At 41.4% G+C, this 26,804-nt stretch overlaps 1 protein-coding gene across 1 annotated transcript; it reads right to left on the bottom strand.

The window, feature by feature from the left end:
• Positions 1-9,388: 9,388 nt before the first annotated feature.
• depdc1b (DEP domain containing 1B) lies at positions 9,389-26,036 on the bottom strand. The gene is made up of 11 exons (XM_011473303.3): positions 25,859-26,036; positions 23,227-23,492; positions 20,995-21,139; positions 19,953-20,080; positions 19,765-19,895; positions 19,615-19,662; positions 16,484-16,624; positions 16,239-16,405; positions 15,406-15,582; positions 13,325-13,507; positions 9,389-10,954 (listed from the first exon to the last, which is right to left on the bottom strand). Exons 1-11 carry the CDS (start codon positions 25,904-25,906, stop codon positions 10,796-10,798), a joined length of 1,593 nt encoding a protein of 530 aa, XP_011471605.1. The 5' UTR covers positions 25,907-26,036; the 3' UTR covers positions 9,389-10,795.
• Between the last annotated feature and the right edge of the window lie 768 nt (positions 26,037-26,804).

Genomic DNA, 26,804 nt, shown 5'->3' with positions numbered 1-26,804 from the left:
TCTTCCAAACCAAACGATCACCCCACCACAAATCCTGATGGATTCTTCTTTGTCGGATACTCCCTATGAAGTGAGAGAGGGCTTCATTCTTCTCGGCCACAAAGGAGTTTATAAGGTGGAAACGTTTCTTGGTGAAGGTGCTTATGTAGAAGTGGCCAAATGCAAGAAACTGGGAACTGACCAAGTTGTGGCAATCAAATTCATTTGGGGTTCAGGCCAAATGGAAATAAATGCTATGCAAGAGCTCAGCCAGATTGACGCTGACGATCACAACCTGGTCAAGTTTGTGGAGAGCTTTAAATATAAAAAGTACACGTGCATCGCTTTTGAAGTGTTGGATCAGAGCCTTCTGGATTTCATGGAAAAAAGGGATTTCCATCCCGTGGCTGTGGATGAAATCAGGACCATTGCCTGGCAGTTGATTGTTGCCCTGACAGGCCTGAAAAGCGTCAACTATGTCCACTGTGACATCAAACTGGACAACATCATGCTGGTGGATCAAGGTTCAGAGCCTTTCAGGGTCAAACTCATAGATTTGGGTTTGGCAGAGAAAATTGGACACATTGGTACTGGAGCTACCATTCAGAACATTTGCTACAGGGCACCTGAAGTCATCCTGGGTCTGCCCTTAGACCAACGTGTAGATTTGTGGACAGTCGGCTATGTTCTCTTTGTGCTGTACACGGGGATCTTCATTCATGGATGGGACACGGATTACAACATCCTCCGAGCCATGGTGAAGATGCAAGGCACACCCGAGGAGAAAGTTCTAAACCAAGGGTTTTACACCACAAGGTTTTTCACCAAGACCAAAGAAAACTCTCAGGATGTCTGGAAGCTGGACACACCCCAACAGCAAAGCAGGAAAAAAGGGAGACTGGTTGAAGACGAACTTCAGTTCTGGTCCTGTGACCAACTCATCCACAGCTGTTTGGACAAAACAAAACTCAAAGAAGTGGAACAGTTAGTGGACCTGCTTAAGCGGATGCTGATGGAGGATCCAAGAAAACGCATCTCTCCAAGTGAAACACTACAACATCCATTCTTCACCATGGGGAGGGTGCAGCTGACTGCTGGCGCTTACACCACCAACCCTGAAGAGCCACCAGCAGTGGAGGTCCACCCACAGCCTGAAACAAAAGAGGTCACCAATACTCCTCAAAGACCAGCTGCTGTTTCCCAGGAATGTTCCAGCATTAAACAGAAACCAGGCAGGATCCAACAGCAAAGGGATGCCATCAAAAACTATCAAGCTGCCTTACAAAAGAGGAATCCTGGATCCCAGCAAGACCACAACACTGGAAAGAGTTTACCAAGTCAGTCAGCATTTAGAAGAAAGCAACGCTTCTAAAGGCATCAGGTTACCCTCCTCAAACCCCCACCCCCACCCTCAACCCAATCCATCAGAAGCTCATCCATCAATTTGGCCTCTGACTGCCAGGTCTGTACCTCTTCTCTAAAAATTCCTCTACACTGTGGTGAGGTACAGCCCAAATAACTATCCCCCACCCCCAAACCAAACCAAACCAAACCAGAACCAACAATGATTAATTTAAATATATTATAATATATGAATAAAAATAATACTAAAAAACAAATTAATAAAATAACATCTGTAACCTAAATTTGTAGGGAAAAAACTCCAACAAATCCTGGCAGTCCTGTGGGTTTTTCTCCGAGATCGTTGGTTTCCCCACAGCAATTGTTAGTAATTGGCTCCCCTTCCTGAATCGCCACCTTATCGTGGTGGAGGGGTTTGCGTGCCCCAATGATCCCAGGATTGTGTTGGTAGAAGAAGCATTTGCCCTGTTAGGCTGTTTCATGGCAAACTGGTCCTGGAGGACGAGCCAGACTAAGGGCGATTCAAACAAAAAACATTTGATGATATGACTGACAGAACCAGGTCCTGAATACAAACAGCCAAAATGAGCTTCTTCCATAGGGTGGCTGGGAACTCCTTTAGAAATAGGGTGAGAAGCTGGGTCACCCGGAGGGAGCTTGGAGTAGAGCCCCTGCTCCTCCACATCCAGAGGAGCCAGTTGAGGTGACTCAGGCATCAGGTTTGGATGCCTCCTGGACGGCTCCCTGAGGAGGTGTTTCTACCATGTCCCACTGGAGTGGAGGAAGACCCAGGAAACGTTGGAGAGACTACGTCTTTTGGCTGGCCAGGTCCCAACAAGAGTTAGCAGGGCCTCACACTGGAGCCAGAACTGGAGAAGTAACACATGTACTAGTTTGTAAAGCTGGTTACTTCCCCCATGTTTTATGTTTGGTTCAGTCCGAATGAGCTCCATGGCTAAATCTTTTATTCTGTTTGTAACTTTTATGGACAGCCAAACACAGAGGATTGACTTTAGCTGCCTTAGGATGTTATCTAGACTGGCATGGAGTTATTGGTGTTCGGTGAGTAGGTCCTTTTACACAGCAGAAACAAACAGACTAAGAGCTACACAGCTTTCTGAAATGGTTCAGTTTGAATTTTCACCATTTCAGTCTGGACTCAGTTGGGATTTCCACCTACTCCGGATCAGAATGGAGCAGAGCAGGGAGCTAGTGGCCTGCTGACTGTAGCAGCTGTGTCACTGCTACAGTCATTTACAGATGGATTCTTTTGTCTACTCCTGATTTACCACTACTTGCATAAAGAAAAACTCAGAAATGCTATCTTAATCATAATTTTCTGTATACATGTCCATTGTCACAAAAATGCCACAAGAACATGTAAACACAATTTTCACTGGAATGGGTCTTTAAAAAAAGAAAAAGAAACAGTGCATCATGGGATATCTTCCAGCAGCTCATCTAAAATGCTCTGGATCAACTATGTGTGCCATAACGATTAACTTTATTTAACACTTTGACACTTTATCGAAAGGGGTTTTTAAATTGTGATCCTAACCCTTGTGCTATCTTAGATGACCCCCCCTTCCATTGACGTGTTCTCCCTACCATGACAAAGGTGGATAAAGGTGGAAAGATTTCATGTAATCCATGGACACCAGTGAAGATCACAAACTCATTGAAGAAAAAAGGTTCAGAGCACTGTCTAGTGGGTCTAGATGACCCAACTACCAACGTTAAAGTGCCTAGGATAGCACAAGGGTTAAAGCCTGAGAGTGTCTGACTTCTTAACCCAAACAGGAAGCTGCTTTCACGGCATCCAATGACTCTGTTTCCACTGACATTTAAAGACTCAATAAACCACAAGAAAATACACAGTCTAGATCTTTACAGCTTTATTGGTGAGAGCAAATAAACATGTATTTTACCTCATTCAATGAAAAATCAATTAATATAGACTACAGTTGCAGCTTACATCCTTTGCAAAAACACTGCTGTCTTAAAATCTGACATTTCCCATTTGATTCCAGACAGCAAGAATGAAGCCTGAAGTGGTATGAATTCACTGAGCTGAGTTTACTACACCCAAGTCAACAATGCGTACCAAAAATGGCTGTCAGACTTTAGTTAGGTCCACATACATTTCCAACCACCTGCCAATCAAAGAAAACACTAATAATGCACACATATGAGTGCTTTACAAAACAAAATTAACAATTGAAATGATTCACATACACACACACACAGTACAGTTGTCCTGATTAGAATGTGGGTCATGAGTCCTCTGTTTCAAGAGGTGTGTTTGTATAAACCCCTTTTGTAATTTAGCCTAAACTTTATTTACATTGATTATATTTGAATCTGTTTTTTGTTGGGAAAGGGAAGAAGAGAGAGGGATGTTAGAGAAGAGGGGGGGTAGGGAAGTGGGAGGGTGGTTATAGAAGGGGGGTTAAAATCATAAAGCAGAAAGCAACAAGTTTATGCTATTTGACAATCATTACTGTCAGGCATAAATGTTGGTCCTAAAGGGGCGGGGCCTGTTCACACAAACACTCAAATGTTGGCTCCAAAAATGTTCACCTAACATGTTAACAAGTACACAATACAACTACAGTTCACACACACATACTTATGCATGTAAACCAACATATGTAAACATTTCATTCAGTCACGCAAACTATTTATGCAAAGGTGAGCTAACACCTGTGGTCAATTAGTGTTTCTGTTCTGCTGAGGTGGATGATTAAATGTAGGGAGAGTGTGCCCGGTCATCCCCACACCAAGACCCCCACCGAAGTAGCAGTGGTAGCCAGGACCCCCCGATAACCTCACAGTACAGCAGATAGAGGAAATCCCCCTGCAATGCAATCATGTCTGCAACCCAGACCACAGCCAGCAGGACCGCCACAGGGGCCCCCAACGTCCAAGAGCAGGTAGGTACAGGAGCCCAGAGAGTGCAAACTCCAGACAGAAGAATAGCCCTCCTGTCCCATGCCACCCACCCACTCCGCGAGAGGAGAGAACAAGGCAGGGGGCGGCCAGCCTCGCCTAGGAGAAGTGGGGGTCCGCAAGGAGTGTTGCAGACATGGCCCGACCAGGCTCACCCACAGTTGGAATTTTGGAGAAGGTGGCGCTTGAGGGCAAGGACTCTAACCCTTGTGCTGTCTTAGATGACCCCCCCCCCTTCCATTGACGTGTTCTCCCTACCATGACAAAGGTGGATAAAGGTGGAAAGATTTCATGTAATCCATGGACACCAGTGAAGATCACAAATCATTGAAGAAAAAAGGTTCAGAGCACTGTCTAGTGGGTCTAGATGACCCAACTCCCAATGTTAAAGTGCCTAGGATAGCACAAGGGTTAAGGAGAAACAAGATCATCTTTGCAGTCATTGATAACAAAAAACAAAAATCTTTTTTTTTCCAGTTTATTTTTACCCAACTAAAAATATGCTTTCTATTTTATAAGGTGCCTGAGACTTCACTTTGTAATAAAGAGAGCTTTGGCTTCAGAAATTAAAAGAAAAGGGCAGAAAAGGGCAGAATTCCCATTCATACCACAGTAACTAACTTAAAATAAAAACACCATTCCTTGAATGATCAAACACACTTAATCATAGCACACATAAAGCATTCATTGTTAAACTGGATGCATCTAATAAAATTGCTTCTAGAGCGTCACATGTTTGAACTTGACAGCAGGGAGACATTTTCCGTGAGGCGGGACATGCGTTGTTGGTCTGAGGTCGCTGTGATCCAGTGATACATGGGCACTCCACAAACCTTCCAGAGTGAAAACCCAATTACCACAGCAACATGTCAGTTCCCAGAAAAGCATTAGAGTGACAGCATGGGCTTTTCCAACCTGCTTGCATGGGCTGAGCAGATAATGCTCCAAAAAATGTTTGATGGACACATGTGATGGAAAAAGCCTCAAAGCTAAAGATGAGGACAGTGAGACGTAGCAACCTGGCCTCATTTTATTTTCACACATAATAAATTGTAGTTATTTTAAAATTCAATCCAGGCGTTCGGGTGTAAAGTGTGTAAGAAAATGTTATTTTGGTGTTAGAGGGGGGCAAAAAATGCGATGGAAACATAAAATTGATTGATGTGATCAGTGAATGGGGATCAGAAAAGCAGGTGTTCTACAGCAAAGACGCTGATCCTTTTAAGAATGTTTCATTTAATTTGATATAGATAGACGCTCAGCACAACTTTGAGAGTAAATGTGTCCATGAATAGATATGCAGATTTTTTTCCCAAGAATCCCAGACTCATATTTGAAAGGAAACGGGCTGCTCAGTATTCGGATCAGCTTCTGCACTTGTGTGTCTATGGAGGGTGAGGAGGTTGCTGAGGATGGAGCTAATTCCCCCGCCTTCACTCCTCTGCTGAGACATGAGCCATTTCCCATCACCCTGAATGGAACGCTCACTGTACAATCTGCAGGAATATCAATGCACTGAAACACCTGGAGTTTATGAACCGCCTGACAGGACTTTGGAACAGTGTCACAACACATGTCTTTTTTTTTTTTAAGAAACAGTGTTTGCAGAGCACGAATTGTTTTTTCTGTTTTTTTGGGAAAAACTCTTTATATTAAAGTGCTTTATATTATCATGTTTACAAAAGATGTTTTTGTAGCACCTGAGTATGACAGGGTTTTTTATTTGTCAGATTATTCAAGTATTCCTGCTGACAATAGAAAGGCAGAAAAACAACTTCTGAGGAGTTACTTTTAGTCCGGTTGAACTCATTTTAGACAGAAAGTCTTTTTTACTTCCGTTTACTGATCAAAGCTCTTGGATATGAGATCAATGTGGGACACGGGTTGTGGAGAGTTTGAGGCCTTCGCTGCACAAAGGGACCTGCACTCACCTCTGAATATGGATTAACCCATGTGCCATCTTAGATGAACCAACTCCCAATGTTTAATCTACCCCAAAACTCAGAATATAGGTGTCAACCTTCAAAAATCTGTGTTTTACTTTGTTAAATGACTAAAAAAATCAGAGAAAGCAAATAGAACGCATGGGATGCTACTGAGATGACTGTCTTTTGTATCACAGGTTTATCTCTTAGTATTTCTATAGCTTGTAATATTACCAAAAGTACCAATAGAAGTTATATTTAAAAGATGTTTCATGTTAACTTGTATGCCTTCCAATAATCTGGTGTCTTAGAATCAGCATGAAGCTTGATCTCTGAGGTTTATCATCTTGTTTGTTCTCCAAATGTCATTATTTTATGCTGAATTACCTGATCAGGTGTCAGTCAAGCAGTAAAAACCTTAAAAACCCAATTCAATAAAAAAGGTGTTTTGGCGTTTTTCACATGTAATAGTAGCATTTTTCTCATAATGGAGACAGAAATTTAGCTTAAAACTCCATTTCTGAGTGCTTCTTTTTTTCCCCCACAACTTTTTAGTAAAGAACGAGTCATTCCTAGTTAGTGACAGGTGGTTCTTTAATCCTAAACCAGTCCATGGATTTTTTGTGGGGAAAATGCTTTAAAGCAGTAATAAATAAGAAGTTAATGAGCAGAAAATGGACAGATAACATGCACATCACCAGCTTTATCACCAGTTTGAACAATCAGTTTTGGCTGCAAATCCGCAACCAGACAAGTTGAATGATGGGAGGCAGGGGGCCATCTGGCTGGAAAGCCCGAGAGGTCCCTTCTCCACGTCTGCACAAAGCAGATTATCCTGTATGCAGCTGAAGGAAGATCATTTCTCTGAAAACAACCAGGGGCATATTGCACTCAGAGGATGTTCTCTCTACTCATCAAAAATGATTTGATCTTCATGTTGGCTGGAGTCTTTTTTTTTACCACATGTTCAAGGTGGATGTTAAGGGGAGGGGCCAGGTGGAGCTTTAGGACTTATTATGGGCTGCTTGACACTTATTTCTATACATTGAGACCAGAATCTCTTTTGCCTGTTTTGGTTTTTTTAACTAAATTTGTGCTTTTTCTCCATTTACATTTTTCTGCAAATTGGCAAATAAAAAATATACCAAGACGGATTTTTTTTTTCTTTTTTCTTTTAATATGTGGAATCTATAAACATTTCATTGGAAATGGTGGCTTGAACACGTGTTGCTGATGGCGCGGAGAACGTAGCATGACTTTCCTCAAACAATAGATTCTCCATAAGAAAAGTAACAAAAGTTACAGTACATTTACCTGAGTAAACATCTGACACCAAATATATATGTATGATGATAAAGTCGGTGCATCCCAAAAGTCACCCCCAGCAGTGCTGGCTTACAGCAGCATAATTACACGCATGACTCAGGCTCACACATGTCAACTATAAAAACCTTATCAAGGAAAAAACCTTGTAGGTCTAGCCTTTAATTGGAGAGGATGTCTGCACATCAAAGTTAGGCGTTTCTCTCAGTTCTGAAATGCTAAAATCCAGTCTTACCACAGACAGGGCACATATGTTCAGCCCAGAATACATAAAACCCGCTGAAATCAGGTAAAGACCTGATGGATGCCTCCTGCACAGTTGGGTTAAGAGTTTCAAAACATTTTCTTTCAGACAGCCAGATGCTCCACTGCTATGGTTTATCTCAGCCAGACTGAGCCCCCTTCATCCTCCCGTAATACCATCACCGTTCTGGCAGCTCTGATGGATCACCGGCAGACTGTCCACAAACATGAAAGTCAGAGAAATCCAGCCCATACCTAGAGGGTGTCCAAAGAATTTCACACCTGAAAGGTGTGTTTGTGATTTCCCATCAGTCCATTTTAGTTTGCTTTCCCTTTTCACAACTTGCTGTGAGCTGGTCTAGGATCTGTGTGTCCAAGTCCTGAGCGTGTCTACCCCCAGCAGCATATTAGGAAGGGGCTTTGTGAGCCGGGGCACTACATCCATATGCTTTACACAGATACAAATATATACTGTATATATTTCGTCACTGTATCCTTGAGGTCAAAATAAATCCTCTTTTATGATGGGTCATCAGATTGATTGTAGCTGATCTCCCCCTCACTGATGGGCTGTTGGCTTTACTTACTATGAAAAGTAGTTGAACATTTCACATCATAAACGCAAGGCTTTTATAATTTCAAAAAACTTAATACTAAACTTACTAAATATTTTTATGCCTGTTTCAGACGGAAATACATACATTTAATGTACAACATTCCACTTTCAGTATAAAAATAATGTATTTTTTAATGTTCGTGTAAAAACTATCAGCTATTATTATATCAGCAATCCTTGTGAAGCTTTGATGCAATTTCAAAAGGAGGATGTAGCTCACTTACAGGTACGCTGGATGTTCCGTCACTCTGCACACCATTATCAATTAGGCCTTCACTTTCAACCAATAGCTGAATAGCCTGCCCTCTGCTCAGCCAATCACAATCTTTCTCTCTGCATCCTAGAAGGTTTGCTGTCCTCCCTCCACCTGGAGTCATCCTTTAGCACGGTCTGGCCTCTAACCACCATCAGCGTCTGGGATTTATGACACTATGGTCCGAGTTCATCCCAATCACGCAGGATGTCATTGGCTCAGAGCCGAACCGCCAAAGGTTATGGACTTATTTCATACCCATTCTATTGTAAGACAAAAACCTCTTTACTTGCATTCCTAATGTCCTTCTTTATTGAATTTGTATTGGTTGAATTATTTAGTACCTATAGGATTTTTGTATTCTGTTAGAGTTCTGAACTGCTCCAATCAAAGACAAAGGCCTTGACCAACATGAGCTGTGCTGCTCTGCAGGGAAAGTAAAGTCCTCAACAGAAAAATAAAACTGTTTTCATAACTGGCTAAAAGTGGTGGACACTCAATAAAAGATTGTTTTTTAAGTAAAACACAAACAAAAGTTTAATAATTTACAATAGAGAGTATTTTGATTTAATCTGAAACGACACACGGCTTTGTTAAATGATGTTATAACAAATTGAATTTCAACATCCTGGAGCAGCTGGAAAGCTGAGCTTGTTAATGACTTCATCTAATTCAGGGCATTACTTCTTTTTCCATTACAAATCCCATAAAATGTGCAGGACAACAAACAACAAGAAAGTTATTTAAGTTTTTAATAAGAAAAACAGAATTGACATGACTTAATATTTATTACGTATTTTTCATCTTTAAGCAGCAATTTAAGTGTAACAGCTATTCCAGCAATTTAAGAGAATTGAAGATTTCCTTGGATTCATAGGCAGTAAATCCAAATTTCAGCCTGAAGGTAAAATGCTTCAAGGACATAGAGAGGCAGCAGATCGGACACTCACGGACAAAAGTACCAACAACACATAAACCAGCAAGTAGAAACATTTCACGGGGATTTAGTTCATGCTGCTTTGACATGATCCCTTCCACGTGTCGACCAACAGCTGATTGATATCAAATAAGTGGTTTTCCCACATTCACTGGCTGCTCATGTAGTCCCCTCACAAGCAGAAAACACTGATATGTTTCATAATGCAGGACATTTTCCAGCATCAAAAGCTATGAAAAGAATAAGCTGCCGAAACCTAACATCTCTAAAAGGAAACACAAAAACGACTCAAACATTTAGATCAAGTTGGTGAACTTAAAGGGAAACAGTGTTAAAGCTACACATATAGTGTATCTAGTGGTTTTTAAATCAGTGGGTCAAAAGTTAAAAACATGTTAATACTTTAGAAATATCTATTAACTTTAGCTCATCATTTCAAAAAGAACAGCATTAAAAATGATCAAGTATTTGTTTAAGAGATGATCAGAGACTTAATCTGAGCTTTCAAGACTTCAAGGTTTTCAGGAAGCTCAAAAAACAAAAGTTAGAAACATTTTGACACTAAGGGCTACGTTGAACAGCATGTTTGAAATCAGACCAACAAATGATGTTTTCATTTTTTCTGAAACAATGTTTTGAAAGGTCAAGTTCAGATCTGCTAGCTTCACTTCCTAGCTGTTCATGTCAACAGATGAGCAAATCTGTCTTGAAGTGATGCACGGCAGAATGTCTGCTGTTCTGTCTCAGACTGAAGATCAGCTCCACGTTCACATCCTGCCCTCCTCAGCAACACCAGACCTGAAGCGGCAAAGCAACGAGCCACGTCCATCATGCGTGTGACTTGAAGCGGATCTTTTTGACATTCACAGCGGGAAGGCGCATGAGTTGGGTGCATTTGGGATTTCGCATCTCCGCAGGTTCGTTTGGCTAAAACACTCCGTCACTCTGTCCTCACTGAGCATGCTCCTGCTGTCTTGATGTTTCTTGAAATGATTGACTGTAGTTCATCATGTGCGTGTTTTTAAGGGTGCACGTTTATGTAAAGTCATGTTCAGTTTGCTTACACTGATTATTTTTCGTGCTGATTTGTAACAGATTCCCTCTTCGAGCATAAGTGCAGCGGTCAGTAAAGGTACCCAAACAGTGCATGACTACAGGATACTGAGATGTGTCTACAGATTTAGCCTCCACCTATGGGAGGTAGAGCATCATGCCCTAAAACTCCAGCTCCTCTGGAACGGTTGGAGAGGTTTCTTCAGGAAGGTGAGCGGGGGTCTGAACCGCGAGCTTTTCTCTGGGATTACAGCAGCTTTGCTTTCCTCAGTGGGAAATCTGTTGCGGTAGACTTCAGGGTAGGACTTCTGGAACTGAAAAGATGGATGAACAGGTTACTGTCCCATTCTGGGAACAAACGTCAAGAGGCACCAACACTCTGAAGCTGCGTTCACACCCAACCATTGACTGTATATTAGAACTGGACTGAGTGACTGTTCCGTCCTCACACGCCTGTTGGTTTCTGCTGGTTCCCAGAAGCCAAAACCCCATAGATGTCTGTAGAGAAACACCGAGCTGCTACTCACTCATTCTATTGTAGAATAGACATTCTTGCTCAACATGTTTTCTACAACATGTTCTTGATAGATTTTTTTTCATATTTTTGCTTTAGCACAAGTTATTCCAGTTATGACCAGACATCTCAGGTGCCTCGGTAAATCTGCGTGGTCTCTTGTTGAGCATTCAAAGCATTTGATTGACAGATTGTCCCGGGCCTGCTTTCAGCAGTAGGGTTGTGAACTTCTAACAAGCTCAGTCCTGGTTGGCGAAGGCAGTTGCCATAGAAATGTGGATCACTGCTTACTGACGATCTCTGGTTCAACATGGTAACAGTGCATCTCAAAAAAGTGGCGACTAAATTGACTTCATTTTGTTGGAGCAAGTCATTTTCTATGTGTGACACCACACTCACTCGGTCCAGTTCTCTGTGCCAATGCACAGAGGACAATTTCTGTTTCAGTGTTAAGTCAATGTACAGACGCCATCAGAGGTCCTGCGGTGGGATTTGAGCGCCAGGCGTGGTGGTCTGGTTTTGGGTGACATGGCAACTCAGCGCAGTTTAAATTTTGTTGTCCAAGCTCAAATATGTGGACTTTGGCGAAGAATTCGCATCACGTCAATCAATCAGGAACTCTGCTTTGCTGTGCTAATGATGGGACTAGTGGGTGGAGTCCAAACCCAACATGCAGGACAATGTGGTCATTCTCCTCCTGAACTTTATGATACTATGTAACTTGTAGTTAGACAATAACAAAAAGAGCTTGTTCTTATTTCTTCCTTCCTCTGACTAATGCAGACAACAAGTTATTCAACTGAGTCACAGAGAGACGGACGGACCACTGCAAGCGTAAACCGTGAGGCTCGGCGTACTGGGAGAGTCTCTGAATGATCTCATGAACCCAGACATGGAGACGTGTTTACCAATGCTTTTGCAGATATAAAGTCCATGCTTCCATTTAGTGATAATGCAGAGCGTTTTGGACAGTAGCTCCTCCCACATGTGGTGGAAGCGTTAGGTCTATGAATGCACGTTTGGACAAGTGTCCAGCAACAAATTGGCAGCACGAATTGCATTCAGTGTAAAGGCAACTTAAAAGGTCTGTCTACATTCAGTATATTCATTTACCATTTCTAAATGACAGTTGAAAGGTCAAATGAAAATATTTGTTGTGAAAATCAAAAGAAAGAAGTCCAGAAATGATCCCTTTCAGGACAGTGGGGTTTTAGGAACCTGTCCCGGCTACTGTTGGGTGAAGGCGGGAACACCCTAGACAGTCTGTAGCAGGACCCGCGGGGGCTGGAGCGATTGATCTTGCTATGCGGCTCCCAGAAAGCGAGCTGGTGGCCGGACAGAGAGCTGCTGCTGGATGGAAACACAGCAGTCATGACAATAATATTCTTATTCTTCCCTCTTGGGTTAATGCGGGACAGCAAGCCTTCAAACTCGATCAGAGAGAGATGGAAACTCTCAGCCTCAGAGAAGCTCACTGAACGGGGAGAATGTGAATAATTCCCAAAGTTGGAGAAGAGATTATCGCTGTTTTGTGTAGAGCTTTAATAATAATAAATAATAATAATAAATAAATCAGATTTCTCAACATCATCTGTGTTTTCCATTCATAGTAAATGGTTCTTCTGACTGATAGAATGACTGAGTAACAGCTGTTTGTTTCTCTATAGAAGTCTATAGGATTTTGGCTTCTTGGAGCCACTTCCTGTGAGGGAGGGGCCACTCAGTCCAGTTCTCATATCCAGCCAACGGTGCTGAGACACAGGCCATAATATGACAGACAAACAGGCTGCATGTGGTTGATTTTGTGAAGCAGTTCTGATTTTTCTGCTAACCTGACCGTCTGTGTAACAGAAGCTAGCAGCTTCACAGTGTGAGTTTCTGAAGGTTTCTAAGGTTTGCTTTCTTCCCGTGCAGCCATGCCGTCTCATAAATAAGGCGGTGAGTGTTTGGTCACGTTTCATAGAAGTCCTGTTTATACTTCCTTTTGTGATTTAGCGATCAGGGAAATGATGCTAGCTACTGGATTTAAACAAAATCAGAAAGGTTTAAAATGTCTACAGTGAATTATTTACAGCATTTGCCTAAAAATAACAATTAGGATTTGAAAGAAATTACAACTCCAAACAAAAATAGATGAACTGGTTAGGAACTTACTAAAGCATGAGTGTACCTGTTTTAGCCTTTTCCTCTTGTCTTTGACAGTGAGCTCTTTGTCTGCAATCAGGCCTTCCAGCAGCTGCTGCAGGGGGATCTGAGTGCCGATGACCTTCTGCTCCTCACTGTCCACTTTGCTGATGTGTTTGCAAAAAGCTGGAGAGGAGCTGAAATCTGTGTCTGAGCCAACATATTTGATCTGGTGGAAGAAAAAACATATTAAGCTTTAAAAATATTAAAGTCATCCTATTCAAGCTCTTCTCGCTGCACCAAGTGATGGGAACTATTATGACTACGGTACTATCCACCCCGCCTCCTAACACAGGCACCTGCGGGTTCGTGTGATGCATTTCACTCTGTGCTGCAACAGCCAGCGCATCAATGATGGATGCCACCTTTTGCATTTGTATCAGGTCTGAGGTACAGGCTGAATTGGGTAAATTAGGTCAGGTGGAGTGTGGAGCTCTTTCTTCGCCCGGCTTAGGAGACAGCAGACCACAAAGCAGTTGAACATGTGAGCTTCAGCTCTGAGCCGCTGAAGTTCAGACAGGAACAGCGGTCAAACAGTCAGAAGAATGTGTGATTATTCAGAAGAGGTTCTATTGATGACCAAACTGGATTGCTCTTCCTTCCACATTTGAAAGCGAGGGAGGCTGTGGTTCCACCCAAAACAAAAGCAGAAGGAACACAGAGCAACAGTGATAGAAACCGACTTCATCTCCATAGAAATCTCTGTAAGCAGTCAGAGCGGCTCCACTGCAGCAGCTACCAGACGCAACCACCGTCAGTGATCAAGTGATCAGCTTCACTTCTTATACGAGGCTGAACACCACACAGAATCTAATGCAGACACACACAAAATCAATAAAAAGACTACTACATTTTATGTCACCTAACCCCTTTGACCTTTAAAGTCCCACTCTGACCATCATTGGCCCATTTTAAAACACTTCCAGTGGACTTTTAATTAGGGGTGGGCGATACAACGATGTCAGTATCCATATCGGACCAATATTTTAAAAATCTACAGAAATTCTTCTGACTGTTTGCAGAAACATTTTATTTTTGAAATGCATATTCGTTCCTCACAGATTGGCAGGCTTCTGTTTACAGTCATAGTCAGTAATGGACTGTTTTCAGGTAAATGGATGCATGTTGTTCCTAATAGATCAATGAGGAGCTTCTGGTTTAAAGTTATTCAAATAATGCTCTGAATGCTTACAGATAGATTTACATGGAAGTTTTAAAGTGATACTTGTTCCTAGGAGATCCTTTGCTGTTTGGTAAAAACATCAATAAGATGACTAGGTAATAAAGAAACAAAGGAAATCTACACGTTGTGTTACTGTAGACTTCAGTATCCTATCAACAAACATCGGCTATCGGCCACAGTTTCAGCTTCAGGTATCAACCAGAATAAGTTATATGGGCCCATCCCTACGGTACTTTTAATTATGATTATGCTTTTTTTTAGCCAGAATCCAAAAAACAAAACGTTTTTATGGGATGTAGTTTCTGCACAGCGGCAGTTCATGAGAAATTCTCAGAAATGTTCATTTAGACAAATCCCAAATAATGATTTAATAAAACAGAAGTAACATGTCTAAAGAATCATGAATACTGGTGTGGAATGCTCCATTCAGTCCTGTATGAACATGCGATGTATGAAGACTTTCTTCAAACATTATTGCATTTGCTACCATCAGCATTACTTCCCTTGAGTTTCCTATGGTAGTCTGGAACCTTCAGTCTCAAACAGCAGAATCTCCATCGAGCTTTTTCATGCTGATTTTGACATTTTTTAGATATTCCATATGCATGTATAAAGTAATGTGTAACAAATAAACAATAAATGCATAATGCATAATGTCCATTCCCAAATCACTCTTCCCTCTCATACAATATGTATTATTTGACAGCGGGAGCCCAAAGGCCAATTCCCTTCAACAGACTTGTTATTGCGGCTGAAGTAACTGTGGGGACCTGCATCGATTCTTCCATTTCTAGATCTACCCCCAGTTAGAAGCTAAAATGGAATGGATTGTTTTGTCCGTGCTGGTTGTTCACCATTTGCTCCAGAGTAGAAATTGAACCGACCTGAGCTCTTTTGAGGTGAGACAGGTGCTCCTCCACCTGGCAGCGAAGCTTTCGGTTCACGTGGAAAATGTTGTTGTGGTGCTCCATCATGAAGGTGACCAGTTTGGTAGCAAGCAGCTCGTCCAGGTCCATGTCGTCTGCAGAACCCAGAACACAGGGGGAGAACAAGTGCACCATCTAGACGGAGAGCAGAAGGGAAACAGAACAACCGATTACAGCTGCAGGGGAAGATAGTTATTTATTTTATTACACAACAGCTGAATCTATGCTACAGCTTTTAAATAAATGTTTACAGAACAAACCAATCATTTCATTTTTCTACTGGTGTAAAACCACCTCAGGTTTCATGTGAACATCTGCATCATCTGCCAAAATGTGGGATTGTCTTTCTCCTAATGTCAATTTTTCTGCAAGTATTGTGAAAAGAGCAAAACAGTTTGTTTTTTCTAAAGGTCAAGAATGACCTTCAGTGCTCCAATCATATTCAGCCTTGCTGAATGACTGCTGTCTTCCTTGATGCATAAAACATGGCAAGTCTTAAACAATCTATTTTCCTGGAATCCGGCTTCTCTTTCACAGTTGCTATTCAGCAATGTTCTGCCAAATTTATCCGGGGTTTAAAACTTAAGTGGTTTTCTCTGAATCCTTCTGCTGCTGAAGTGGGTTTTATAAAGAGGACCTCTTCAGGCGGTTCAAGATACAGGAGAGTAGAAATTATGTCAGGAGAGTAAATACAATTAATTATGTATGAAAATACTGTGCTCCTCAAACTGTGATGATTCAGACCTGGTGCATCAGAGCAGACAAATGCAGGGAAAAGTCAGAGTGAGTACCAGCGTGTGGGTAGCGATGGTGTCGTTGAGTGGAGGCAGGAGGGGATTGTGGCAAACCCGAGCCATTAGTCGCAGCAGAAGCTGGAGGCGTCTTCGGTTGGGTGGTGGCAGCAGGAGGCAGCTGATTTGAAGGGCTTCGGTAGCCGTGTCCTTCTCCTGCAGCAAACCTGCAATGGCGTTCAAATCAATCGAACTTAATCACAAGCATGCAGTGCTGACACCACTCCACGGCGTGAAGAACTCACCCAGAATGCTGACAAAGACCTCATAGAGATGGAAAGTCAGGAGCGGCTCTTTGAGTCGCTGAAAGTAATCCACGATTGTTCTCAGCACATCCCTCTCAAAGCTGGGGTACAGCGGCTGCTTGCTGTCGTTGCTGTTGGGCCCTTCCAAAAAAAGCCAAAGCCACTTTTAAACATTTACAAGACAAGCTAATCCATATAAATGTATGCATAAAATTCTATGTTTAGACAAGAAATACAACTAATGTTACACAAATTTGTAAAAACGTTTTTAAGAAAAGATTTGAAAGAAATCAATATAAAGACCTTTTTCAGCTGCCCGCGTTTCAAAAACTAGTCTTCCAAATTACTGACAAAGAAAAATTATCTGAAAATTTTTTACAACAAGGAGCCAATAATATTAAAGAGCCAATGAAAATCCTGTTCTTTTTCTTTTTAACCAAAAAACCTGCATTTCTGAGTTTTTCTTTATTCAAATAGTTGTCAGTTAGGAGCAGATGAAAAATGCAGTGTGATAAAGATTATAGGATTGACGCAGAAAAGGTCCCTGCTCCACTCCATCCTGATTAATTCACTTAATCTCTCTCCTCTGTCCTACATAAACGACACCGTTTTGTTTTATTTTGGCTAAAAACGGCATGTTCATTACCGCTTTGAAAAAGGTCAAAAGATGATCGGGACTTTAAGTTGTTTACAAGAGTTTTCACCAGAGTCTTTCTAAACATGTTCTAAAGCGGATATTCCCACCCTAATCCCTACATAGAGCACCGTGTAGCGCGTTCGCCGTTTTCTAGTGCTGTTCGAATCTACATTTTCAAAAACCAGAGCCCTAGAAATTCCCCAGAAGTCTCTACGAACAACCAGTGTGCATCGATGCTCAATAGATCGGCCAATATAGACCACAATGCATTGCGTCTAAACAGTTTTTGCCAAAAATATGTATTTCTTTTAATGAACCATCAACGTTCTTATCTTCATAAACAATCATCACAAAACGCTCATACCAATTAGATTTTAACTTTGTGAAATTAGTGACGTCATATTTGCCGTTACAATAAAAAGTAGTGAGCGTGGTTTCCAAACTGCTTTAAAGCCCAGGGCGCTACATGGTTCCACACTACAGTGATCCCTTGCTATAACGCGGTTTACTTTTCACGGTTTCGCTACTTCACGGATTTGCATGGTGCATTGTGTTCTGCATTCTGATTGGCTAAAAAGTCACTTCACTTCTTCTCTACCTGTGCGTCAATAACGCTGCAGTTTAATATGTACACGTACGTAGAACAGCTTGCCAAATACACAACACGTACGTGCAAATCATCTTGCAATTTCGAGTGTCTCTAAAACCCATAGAAAAAAGAGCGACAACAACTACCTATGACTATGTTCTAGGGTTGTGCCGATGGACGATATCATCGTCCATCGTGATGGGTGACTGACATCCCGATGGAGAGACCACCATCGTGATGCCACGCCCCCGCCACGTTGCGCGTCGACACCAGAAGCCGCGGTTACATGTACAAAATATCTTGATGGGATCAATGGTCGGATTAGAATCCAACCGTGTACATGGGCCCAGAAAAATGTTTTCAGAATATAAAAACGTTCACTAAGGTCACAATTTCGGTCGGAATAAATCATTCGCACACGCGCAGTATTCGCACATGCGCAGTTTGAAAACCGGAAGAGGATACAACTTCCGCCGAGCGGCTTTTTTTCCAAACTTTATTGAAGGTAACAATTCAATACAAAACGATAACAGCGGCGAGCAGCTATATACATTGACATGTCAGCTCGGTAAAATACGAGACGATCTTCTAAACGTGCTTTTAATAATGTTACGGTTATTATGAAACACCTGTTCGCTCATCATTTGAATTTTAATCCGTGTGGTCAGTGCTTTTTCTGAACGTAGCCAGGATTAGCAGTATGCTAACACGGGCTAACAACATTAGCTTTGGGTGGCGCTGCATCCTGTGAATAACATCAGCCTTTATTTAGTCGGGACACGACTGGAAACACAAATCCACGTCATTGATTGAATGTTTTCTAAGGACTGAGCGAAATTTCTGCTTTGAAGCTCAAACCGCTGTGTGTCTGCTGACGGTCCGAACTGTGCTCAGACACACGTTTAGACCCGGTTCTGAGTTTGATAGCTCGTCGTACCCCTAGAGCTGCGGGACGGATCGCAGTCTTAAATCTCCCACACATACCGCTCATGTACCCCCCCCCCCCTTCCCATCAAACATAAAGCTGTAAATCCGCCCTCCGCCGGTCCACTTCGCTAGTTAAGTGCGGGAGCGGACCACTTCTTTTCTATTTTGCTTGTTACTTTTTCTGTTAAAGTCACTTCCCTCAGTTTATACTGGATCATCGCAGATTAACCATTAGTTGGGAAATAAAATGAAAAAAGCAAAATAACGAATAGCAGTTATATAAGAACGAAAAATTTAAAAATACCCCCCCCGACGATGTCATTGTCCATCCCGATGGTTGACAGCAAACATCGTCAACGGCCAAATTAGGGGACATCGCCCAACCCTACTATGTTCTTCTCCTGAACAAACACAGCTGCACCGCGGGCTTCAAAATAAGAAAACACATCAGAGCGGAGTCAGGATGCAGCGGCTCAGTCTGAAGAGCAGTGAAATACACCTGAGTCACTATTTGTTCCACTGCACTTTGTATTTTTTTCATAATCATTTTAAATTTTCTCCCGTTTAATCCAATTACTCGGGTCGTGGTGGGCGGGGCTAATCTCCGCGATTTGAAGCCTTCTGTTCACATCGATGATTAAAATTATTATTTGACAGTACAGTACAGAAGTTATTTGTTGAAAAAAAAAACGTTTCTAAAGTACTTTGATTTGTGAAACAAATGCTTGAGCCTGTAAAATGGTTTGTTCTTTCTTTTCAATGTATAAAAGAGTATTTAATTGTATAATAATTGTAAAAGAAAAATAGAGGTGTCTACTTCACGGATTTTGCCTATCACGGGTTATTTTTGGAACGTAACCCCCGCGAAAAACAAGGGTTTACTGTATATCATTTTTTAGTATTTAGGGAGTAGGGAGGGAATTCAGACACAGCCTGTGTCTTTTCATACTCCTGTCAAAAAGCCAAAGGTTTACTCACAGTTAGCAAGACATTTCATGGCTGACACCACCCAATAAGGCATATCCTCTGAAAACACAAAGATACATCAAAGTACTATTACTACTTTTAAGTTGTAACACAAAAAAGAAAAACACACTTTCCATTTTGGTTGTAAATAAATCATCTCACCAGATTTGTTCTCCAGTACCACGATGCCAGTTTTATTAACACTGAAGACATTGTGAACAATATGCCTTCCATTGACATGAACAGGATTTAAAACGCCATCCAATGTCTTCAGACCCAGGACTTTCTGTAAACTGAAGCAGCAGAGAGTTAACATCACAAAGACCCAGAAGGGAGATTGACAAACGTACTGTGTGACGGTCATTGTTTTCCAGATGTGGTCCACTTGTTTTTGAGTGACTTCCTTCCTGCGTATGAGCTTGCATTCGTTCACATCCCCAATGGCTACACTGTGTCGTTTGTTCCACAAATCTGAAGCCTGAGAAACCAGGAGAATTGAGAAGATGCTTCTGTAAAATGATAGAGGCTTCAGATTTAAACATGGCAGGGATCCAAGCAAAGAGGTTTTTGATAAAAAAGGTTCAAAATCCTGCCTAAATCTTAAATGTCACGCTTTAAAAACCCACTGCCACCTTCCAATTTCCAACAATTGACGATTTTCAAAAAAATCAGGTGGCGGCATGAAATGTTTCTGCCAATGCATCACCCCCCCATTGTATCTGTGACCGTGGTGTAGGGATAAAGCAGGTGAGACGCAGGCACGTCGTAAGGATACTTTCCAAAATCTGCACAGGGAGCTCGTTAGTTCTGTTCAAGTCATAAGAGTGCGCTCTGAGTGTGCAGTTTGTGTGGACGTCCAACAGACGTCCTACAGGCACGCATAACCTGCTCCCCCCGCCGTGCAGCCTTTGCATCAGTCAGTTAGGAGCCATTGTGCTCACCTGACTAACAGTGTGGCATAAGGGCACCATAGGACAGCATCACCCATACGTTACAATTGTGCACAACTTACATTAGCCTTATTCATTTCCTACACGAACAACAACGGTACCTTCCATTCTCATTCTTCCATTCTCTTAAGGTGGGCGTACGAGCCTCCAGAGAACTGTATAACACACCTGCGCTCCCTTTATGATGCAGCCGCACCTGTCTACAACCCCCCATGAGCACAGACAACCTAGACACCTGGATGGGTTGACCCCATACGGGTGCGTGTGGCTTTTCAGACCTAGACACATGTTTGCAGTTGGATGCAAACATGTGCTGCACAGTGGAATATGAGGGATTGTTTGCTTTGTGTTCAGCCTCAGCTGGAGAATCCAACACACAACAAGCAATAACCGTCTGCTGTGCAACTGCATGAAAGCACAGAGGGAGGGGCTGGTTTCTTACCAGGACAGCAGACTTGGAAGGTGCTACGTTTTCCTGCAGAGGCAGTTCCTCGTAGTCGTCCCAGCGGATGAGTCTGGGCAGGTCTCTGCTGTCCCTCACAAGAGGTCTGGTAGGAAGGGTCTTTAGAGGGGACATTGTGGGAAACCTGGGGAGAAAAATAGGACTCTCACTCAAATAACAGAGACTAAACACCTCTCAGGTGTGTTGATTATTTCAGGCCAAGAAGAAAGTTGCTGTGATGGATTGACTAAGACAGGTAAATGTTTTTCTTCACTTGATTTCTGGAGCCGCTATGAAAATCTGTCACTCAGTGTAAAGGGTACAACTCAAAATGACTGCCAAGTCTCTACTTATTAATCAAAGCAGCAACACCGGCACATTTCAGAAATGAAAAAGTGGATGCAAGAAACCCGACGAGGAAACCGGGGCATATTTAATGACTGTTGGGTAGTAGACGGTCAGAATGACCAGCCTGAAGAACAGGCTGTTTCTCAGAGCAGCAAGACTCTGTGCCAGAGTGCAGGGATGTGCACAAGCAGCATGATAGAAAAACAGGTCCTTCTTAATCTCCTATTGGAAGATGTGTCTCATGGCCAGGCTAGAATCATCAAACATTTTCAAAATTCATACATGTTCACAGCAAAGTTGGTCAGAAATCAGAGCTCTATGATTCTGCAGGGTGGAAAATATATGATTTATGTTATCAGCCTCAGATGCTCCTTGAGTGCAGTCAAGTTGTAAATGAGCTAAAGGCCATGCTTCGAATGTCAGCTGAACGAGATGCTTTAACTGCAGAGGAAGAGGAGAAGAACTGAGTCCATTCCATCACAGAGCATGGTGAAACCCAGGCAGCATGTTAGACACTCACGGGATACCAAAGTGAATGTTACATGGCTGTTACCAAAGAAACGAGTACCCAGGTTTTCACGACCAACCACTGATGCATCCTGGGAGTTGGAGGGCTGCAAACAAACCAACACTTCAGGATCATCGCCCACACTCCCTTCAGATTTCCAGCAGGCTACTTCTCAAACTTTCACAGGAGACGTGGGCTGAGCTAACGCACCACTGTCAAAACTAATTCTCGTTTGGAGTCTGCAGGAAGATTTCCCCTCAGAGTCTCTAGCACTATGAAGACTGCACTCCATCAGCTGGATGCTCCTTTTTAGGTAAAAAAAATATCAGGAACAAACTAAAGCAAAGTATTTTTTTATTTCAACTTCCTAAAAGTCTCAAAAGGTTGAATTTGGAGTCAAAAACAGTTGGAACCTTACTGGATTGATCATTTACTGTTTATTTATCATTTTAAAGACCCACTTTGATGAAAGTCATGTTTTTAACATATTCTTGCAGCATTATTCTGATGATGGAGGACAAGAAATGAATTAGATTAAAAATGCATTTCTGAATATTTCTTTTTTTAAATTGTTGTGATTTAGGGCAGAAAATAAAATGCTGTTTAAAAAAGCTTATTTGTGATGTAGAAAGTACAATCTACAACCATGCTCCATTACGATCATCCACCTGCAGACAAATAGATCCATCTTGTTTTCCTCGTCTGAGCTGGCATCACACTCAGAACTGAACGACTAGACAGCTCTGCTAATGCTCACCGTTTTTGTTGCAGCAGTAATGTAAAGTGGGGGGCGTGAGGGCGGTAAGCTAGGGGGAGAGCACGTAAACAGATGGGTGACAGGAAGCGGGGCAGGCTTATGCTGCGCCACTGGTTCCGCCCACAAACTAGAAGACGACACCGGTTTTGGATATTGGCTAAAAATAATTAATAGACTTTCTGCAAAAGTTTTTCAAAAAGATCAAAAGATGACTAATTTTAGATAACTAAAATTCAGTGTACTCACTTAGATCTTCCTTTTCTTGCAGTTTAAGAAAAGTAAAATAAACTCCAATGAGTAACAAGAGTGGGTAGCACTTGGTTTAAATATGCAGTGTCTCCTGTGCTTTCAATGAGCCTCAATTATACATACTGTGTTCAATTTAAAATGAGGAGGTTTGCAGCTTATATAAGCCACTGTTTGGCTCAAGGTTTTCTTCATTTTTCCATGGTTTTATTTTGGTGATAAAATGTATTTCTGTTTCTTATTGTGTTCTGTGTTGCACCTCTGTCAGAGAATATTTTAAAAAAGGATTTTGTGTATAAAACATTATCTTTTTTTAAATAAATCTATAAAACCAAAACAAATATTTGAGGTATCTTACATTTCTTTCTTTTACCTGTACAGTTGGCCGCCGTCTTCAAAGTCCTCTGTCCCGTAGCGACCCTTAACGTCTTCAATCACGTGAGCTTTGAAGAACTTCTTGAGCAGCTGCAGGGTCTGGTAGCGCGTCACCTCCGGCCCAAAGTTGGAGTTGCTTCTGAGCAGTTGGTGCAGATAATCCACAGCCTCTGATCCCGAGAAACTCCAGTCGTAGCAGCGGAAGTGCGCCCAGTGCCTCCGAACCGGCATCCCTCCCCGGAAGAGTTTGATCGTTTCGTTCCACTGAATCCAAAAGACACACACAATGGCAGGGCTGCAGGATTTGAGGAAAACTTGCGAAATGCGACATTAATGATCAATATTGCGATGTCAATATGACTTGAGATACATGAACAAATAGCAAAACAACCAAAAACCTCAATTCCATGTCACTGCAGGAGTTTAATTTAAATAATAGTCAACATAACTTAAATTATACTCCAAATGGTAATTTGGAGTATAATATAATATAAATATATAGTATTTATATATAATTGGAGAAAAGCTCCAATTGGGTGGCAGTTTAGCTCAGGCGGTAGAGCAGGTCGTCTAATAACCAAAGGGTTGGAGGATCTATCCCCGCTCTCCTCAGCCAGCTAGTCTGCAGCTCCCCGCTCCCCCTAGGGGATGGGTTAAAGTGCAGAGAACAATTTCCCCATTGTGGGATAAATAAAAGTAAATAATTTTTTTTTTTTAAAAAGACCCTCATCTACATAGGAGGCAAGCATCTAACATCAAAGGGCTCCATCTGATTGGTCAAATGCATTAAGGGATTTATTTGATTCATTAAATACTTCAAGCTGCCATGCTTTGCAAGGCAACCATTGATTTTATTGCGATTCTCGTCATCTTTTGCGATATGCATATTCCACACCTTGATATTGCGATAACGATAAATGTGCGATTTGTTGTGCCTGCCTACACAATGGCATTTAAAAATGCTTCAAGAGGAAAAAGAAGGCATCTTGCGTATCAGAGGGTCATGGATTCTATAGTTTTTAAGACAGATGTTCATAAGTTTCAATGCTGAAAGGACTGAAACTTACGACCCCAAGTTTTCCTAAGAACCCTACAATAACAGGAACATTTTTTGTATCTTTTATCAGTGTATTTTGTAAAGAACTAATTGCAGTAAAGTACCATTACGTTCTAAATCGAGTTTTCATTAACTACAAAGACCTAGAAAATGGCATGCAGTTCAAATGTTAACTAATAGACTTTCATCACTAAAACGTCTTCATATTGGTGGATTTGTGCGTATCGACCAGCATTTCAATAGCGCTAAATGATTGAGATGCTTTGTGGCTTTAAAGTTGACACTGTTGTGTCTGATATTGTGTTTGTTTGCAGAAACATACTTGTTTAGTGATTGTCCGAAACAAAAAGTACATTTGTGTGATGTGGTTAACATTTATGAAGTACTTTAGAGTTGCTTGTTCGATGTTTTAAGGATAAAAGTAGTATGTGATGCATTCAGACAAAAGCGGAGACAACGTCATTTTGGATGTGTATTTGTGAAAAACACACTAGTTTTAGAAGGACTCCAGCGCAGGGCTCTTTTCTTCCTGTGGGGATTCAGATGGCAACTCAGAACGATGTCTTCTGTAAGTATATGTGATCATGCTGATGTTTTAGATCAAAAGGATTCATCTAGATGTGAAGAAGACCTTCAGAGAGAATAGACTGCACTAAAGCTCTTCACTGAGTCCAGACAATACAAGAAGAAAACATGTTAAGTCTTAAACAAGCAGCTTGAAACAGAGTTCATAGATGGGTACTGCGATAGATAAAATGTTAAGAAATGCCTTGACACTGTTGGAAGAACAGATTTGAACTAAGTCCATGTAGAAAACATGAAATAGAACCTCTGATTGTCCATACAAAGAGCATCCTGAGGCCACGTCACACAGCCACTGCCAACACTATGAGATATTAGTCTTTCGTGATACAATTACATGTTATAATATACGTGTTTCCTACCAGTTTATGCGTTCATCATTCATAAATACGCCCAGGTGTCCGTCGAGGTGAATTCGGTTTTAAGCTGTTCAAAATGTTTGGTCAGCTGAGATTTACGTAGTTTATACGCAATTATTAAGTAAATCTTACGCAATTGTGTGTAATTTTTTTGCAAGATGCACATTAGTGTCTGTCCACGACCGTTCCACGCATGTTTAATGGACTTTTCATGCATGTACCACCGATGTATAACTTATATATATTGCACATATGTTCAAATTATGGGATTGATGTACGGATCACTAATGCAAAAATAAAAATGTTCATGTTGTCCTACTGTTCAGGCAGACGTTTTTAGGTTGTAATCCATAAAATATAATATGTGGCTGCAATATTCTTACACAGACAGTCTGACATTGAAGTATGGTGTCACTAACGAAATAAAAGTTAGAAAAAAATGCCCCGTTTTGTACCAAATGTTGTTAAAGCTGTATAAGTACAACTTAAGATTTCTTTATTACCAATATAAGAACATGTTCCAGTCATTCCGTAACATAGTTCTAGGTTTTACGTTGATGTCTAGGATTTTCGGCTAGCTTTCGTAAATAAACTCGTTCTTCATGCCAACAATTCACTTTACGTAGACTCACCAGTTTGGTTGCTCTGTAAGGCCCGGGGCCGATAACTTCCCCCTCCATTCTCAACTCCGGGTTACCTGTGGAGAAAACGCGGCGGAGGCAGACAAAAGTGTTAAAAACTCCGTGGAGGATGTTTCCAAACAGAGACGTTGCTGCCAACTTTGAATCTCCTGCGTTCCACCAATCAAAGGCCGTGATTGGATAGAAGGGTGGTCACGTGACTAACGGAAATCCAAACACGGAAGTTCAGTGGCAAAGCGTTTTTTAAATGACAAAAAATGTTTTTATAGAATGAGACTTTTATAATTTGTTTCCACATATCTACAGTTTTAAGTTAAACATTTTTTTCTTGTAAATAAAGAGTTTTACAGGGAAAAATCTAGAAAACCATGAAAAGGTTGCAGAAATATTTTTTGGGGAGGGGTTGCATTTGCCTAAGGACTGTTTTAATTTACTTTATATATTGCAAAAAAACATCTCTTCAAGCAATACTAAAATTATTTATTTTTGCTTACTTCATCAATAAGCAAAACAATATACTTTCAGATTCCATTTTTTAAATTCACATTTATGATTATTGTTTTGACGAAATTTTTCAGAGTTGATGTGAATTTCATTTTTCTGTCTTGAAAGCATAGAACATATACATTTTATACTATGGCAAAGAAAAAAAGTGATTTGGGTTCATGACATTATAAAATTTAAACCAAATAATTTTGTTAAACACCAATGAGGCCAGATCTTTGAAAACTCATTTTATGACAACAACGACAAAAAAACTGTAAGGAAGTACATAAACATTGAGCCGCAGAGGAGCTGAGAATATGATAATTTAACAACAGGCTTAGTTAACCACAGGCCAAAGTGCAAAGAAGAATCCTGTATAAATTGTCCACTGTGGGACCTGGAAACACATCCACTGGTGGTTGAGGCGAGGCTCATCCCAGAGAGTTTGCCA

This window comes from Oryzias latipes, chromosome 16, assembly GCF_002234675.1.
Source record: "Oryzias latipes chromosome 16, ASM223467v1".
Taxonomy (NCBI): Eukaryota; Metazoa; Chordata; class Actinopteri; order Beloniformes; family Adrianichthyidae; genus Oryzias; species Oryzias latipes.
This window is presented reverse-complemented; position numbering and strand designations above follow the sequence as displayed.

Excerpts from the sequence above, each read along its gene's own strand:
- depdc1b (XM_011473303.3), bottom strand. The coding sequence starts at position 25,906 with ATGGAGGGGGAAGTTATCGGCCCCGGGCCTTACAGAGCAACCAAACTG. Across the intron at positions 20,081-20,994 it reads CTTCCAAGTCTGCTGTCCTG|GCTTCAGATTTGTGGAACAA; the intron begins GTAAGAAACCAG and ends CTGGTTTCTCAG. Across the intron at positions 16,406-16,483 it reads GGTCTTTGTCAGCATTCTGG|GTTTGCTGCAGGAGAAGGAC; the intron begins GTGAGTTCTTCA and ends ACGCCATTGCAG.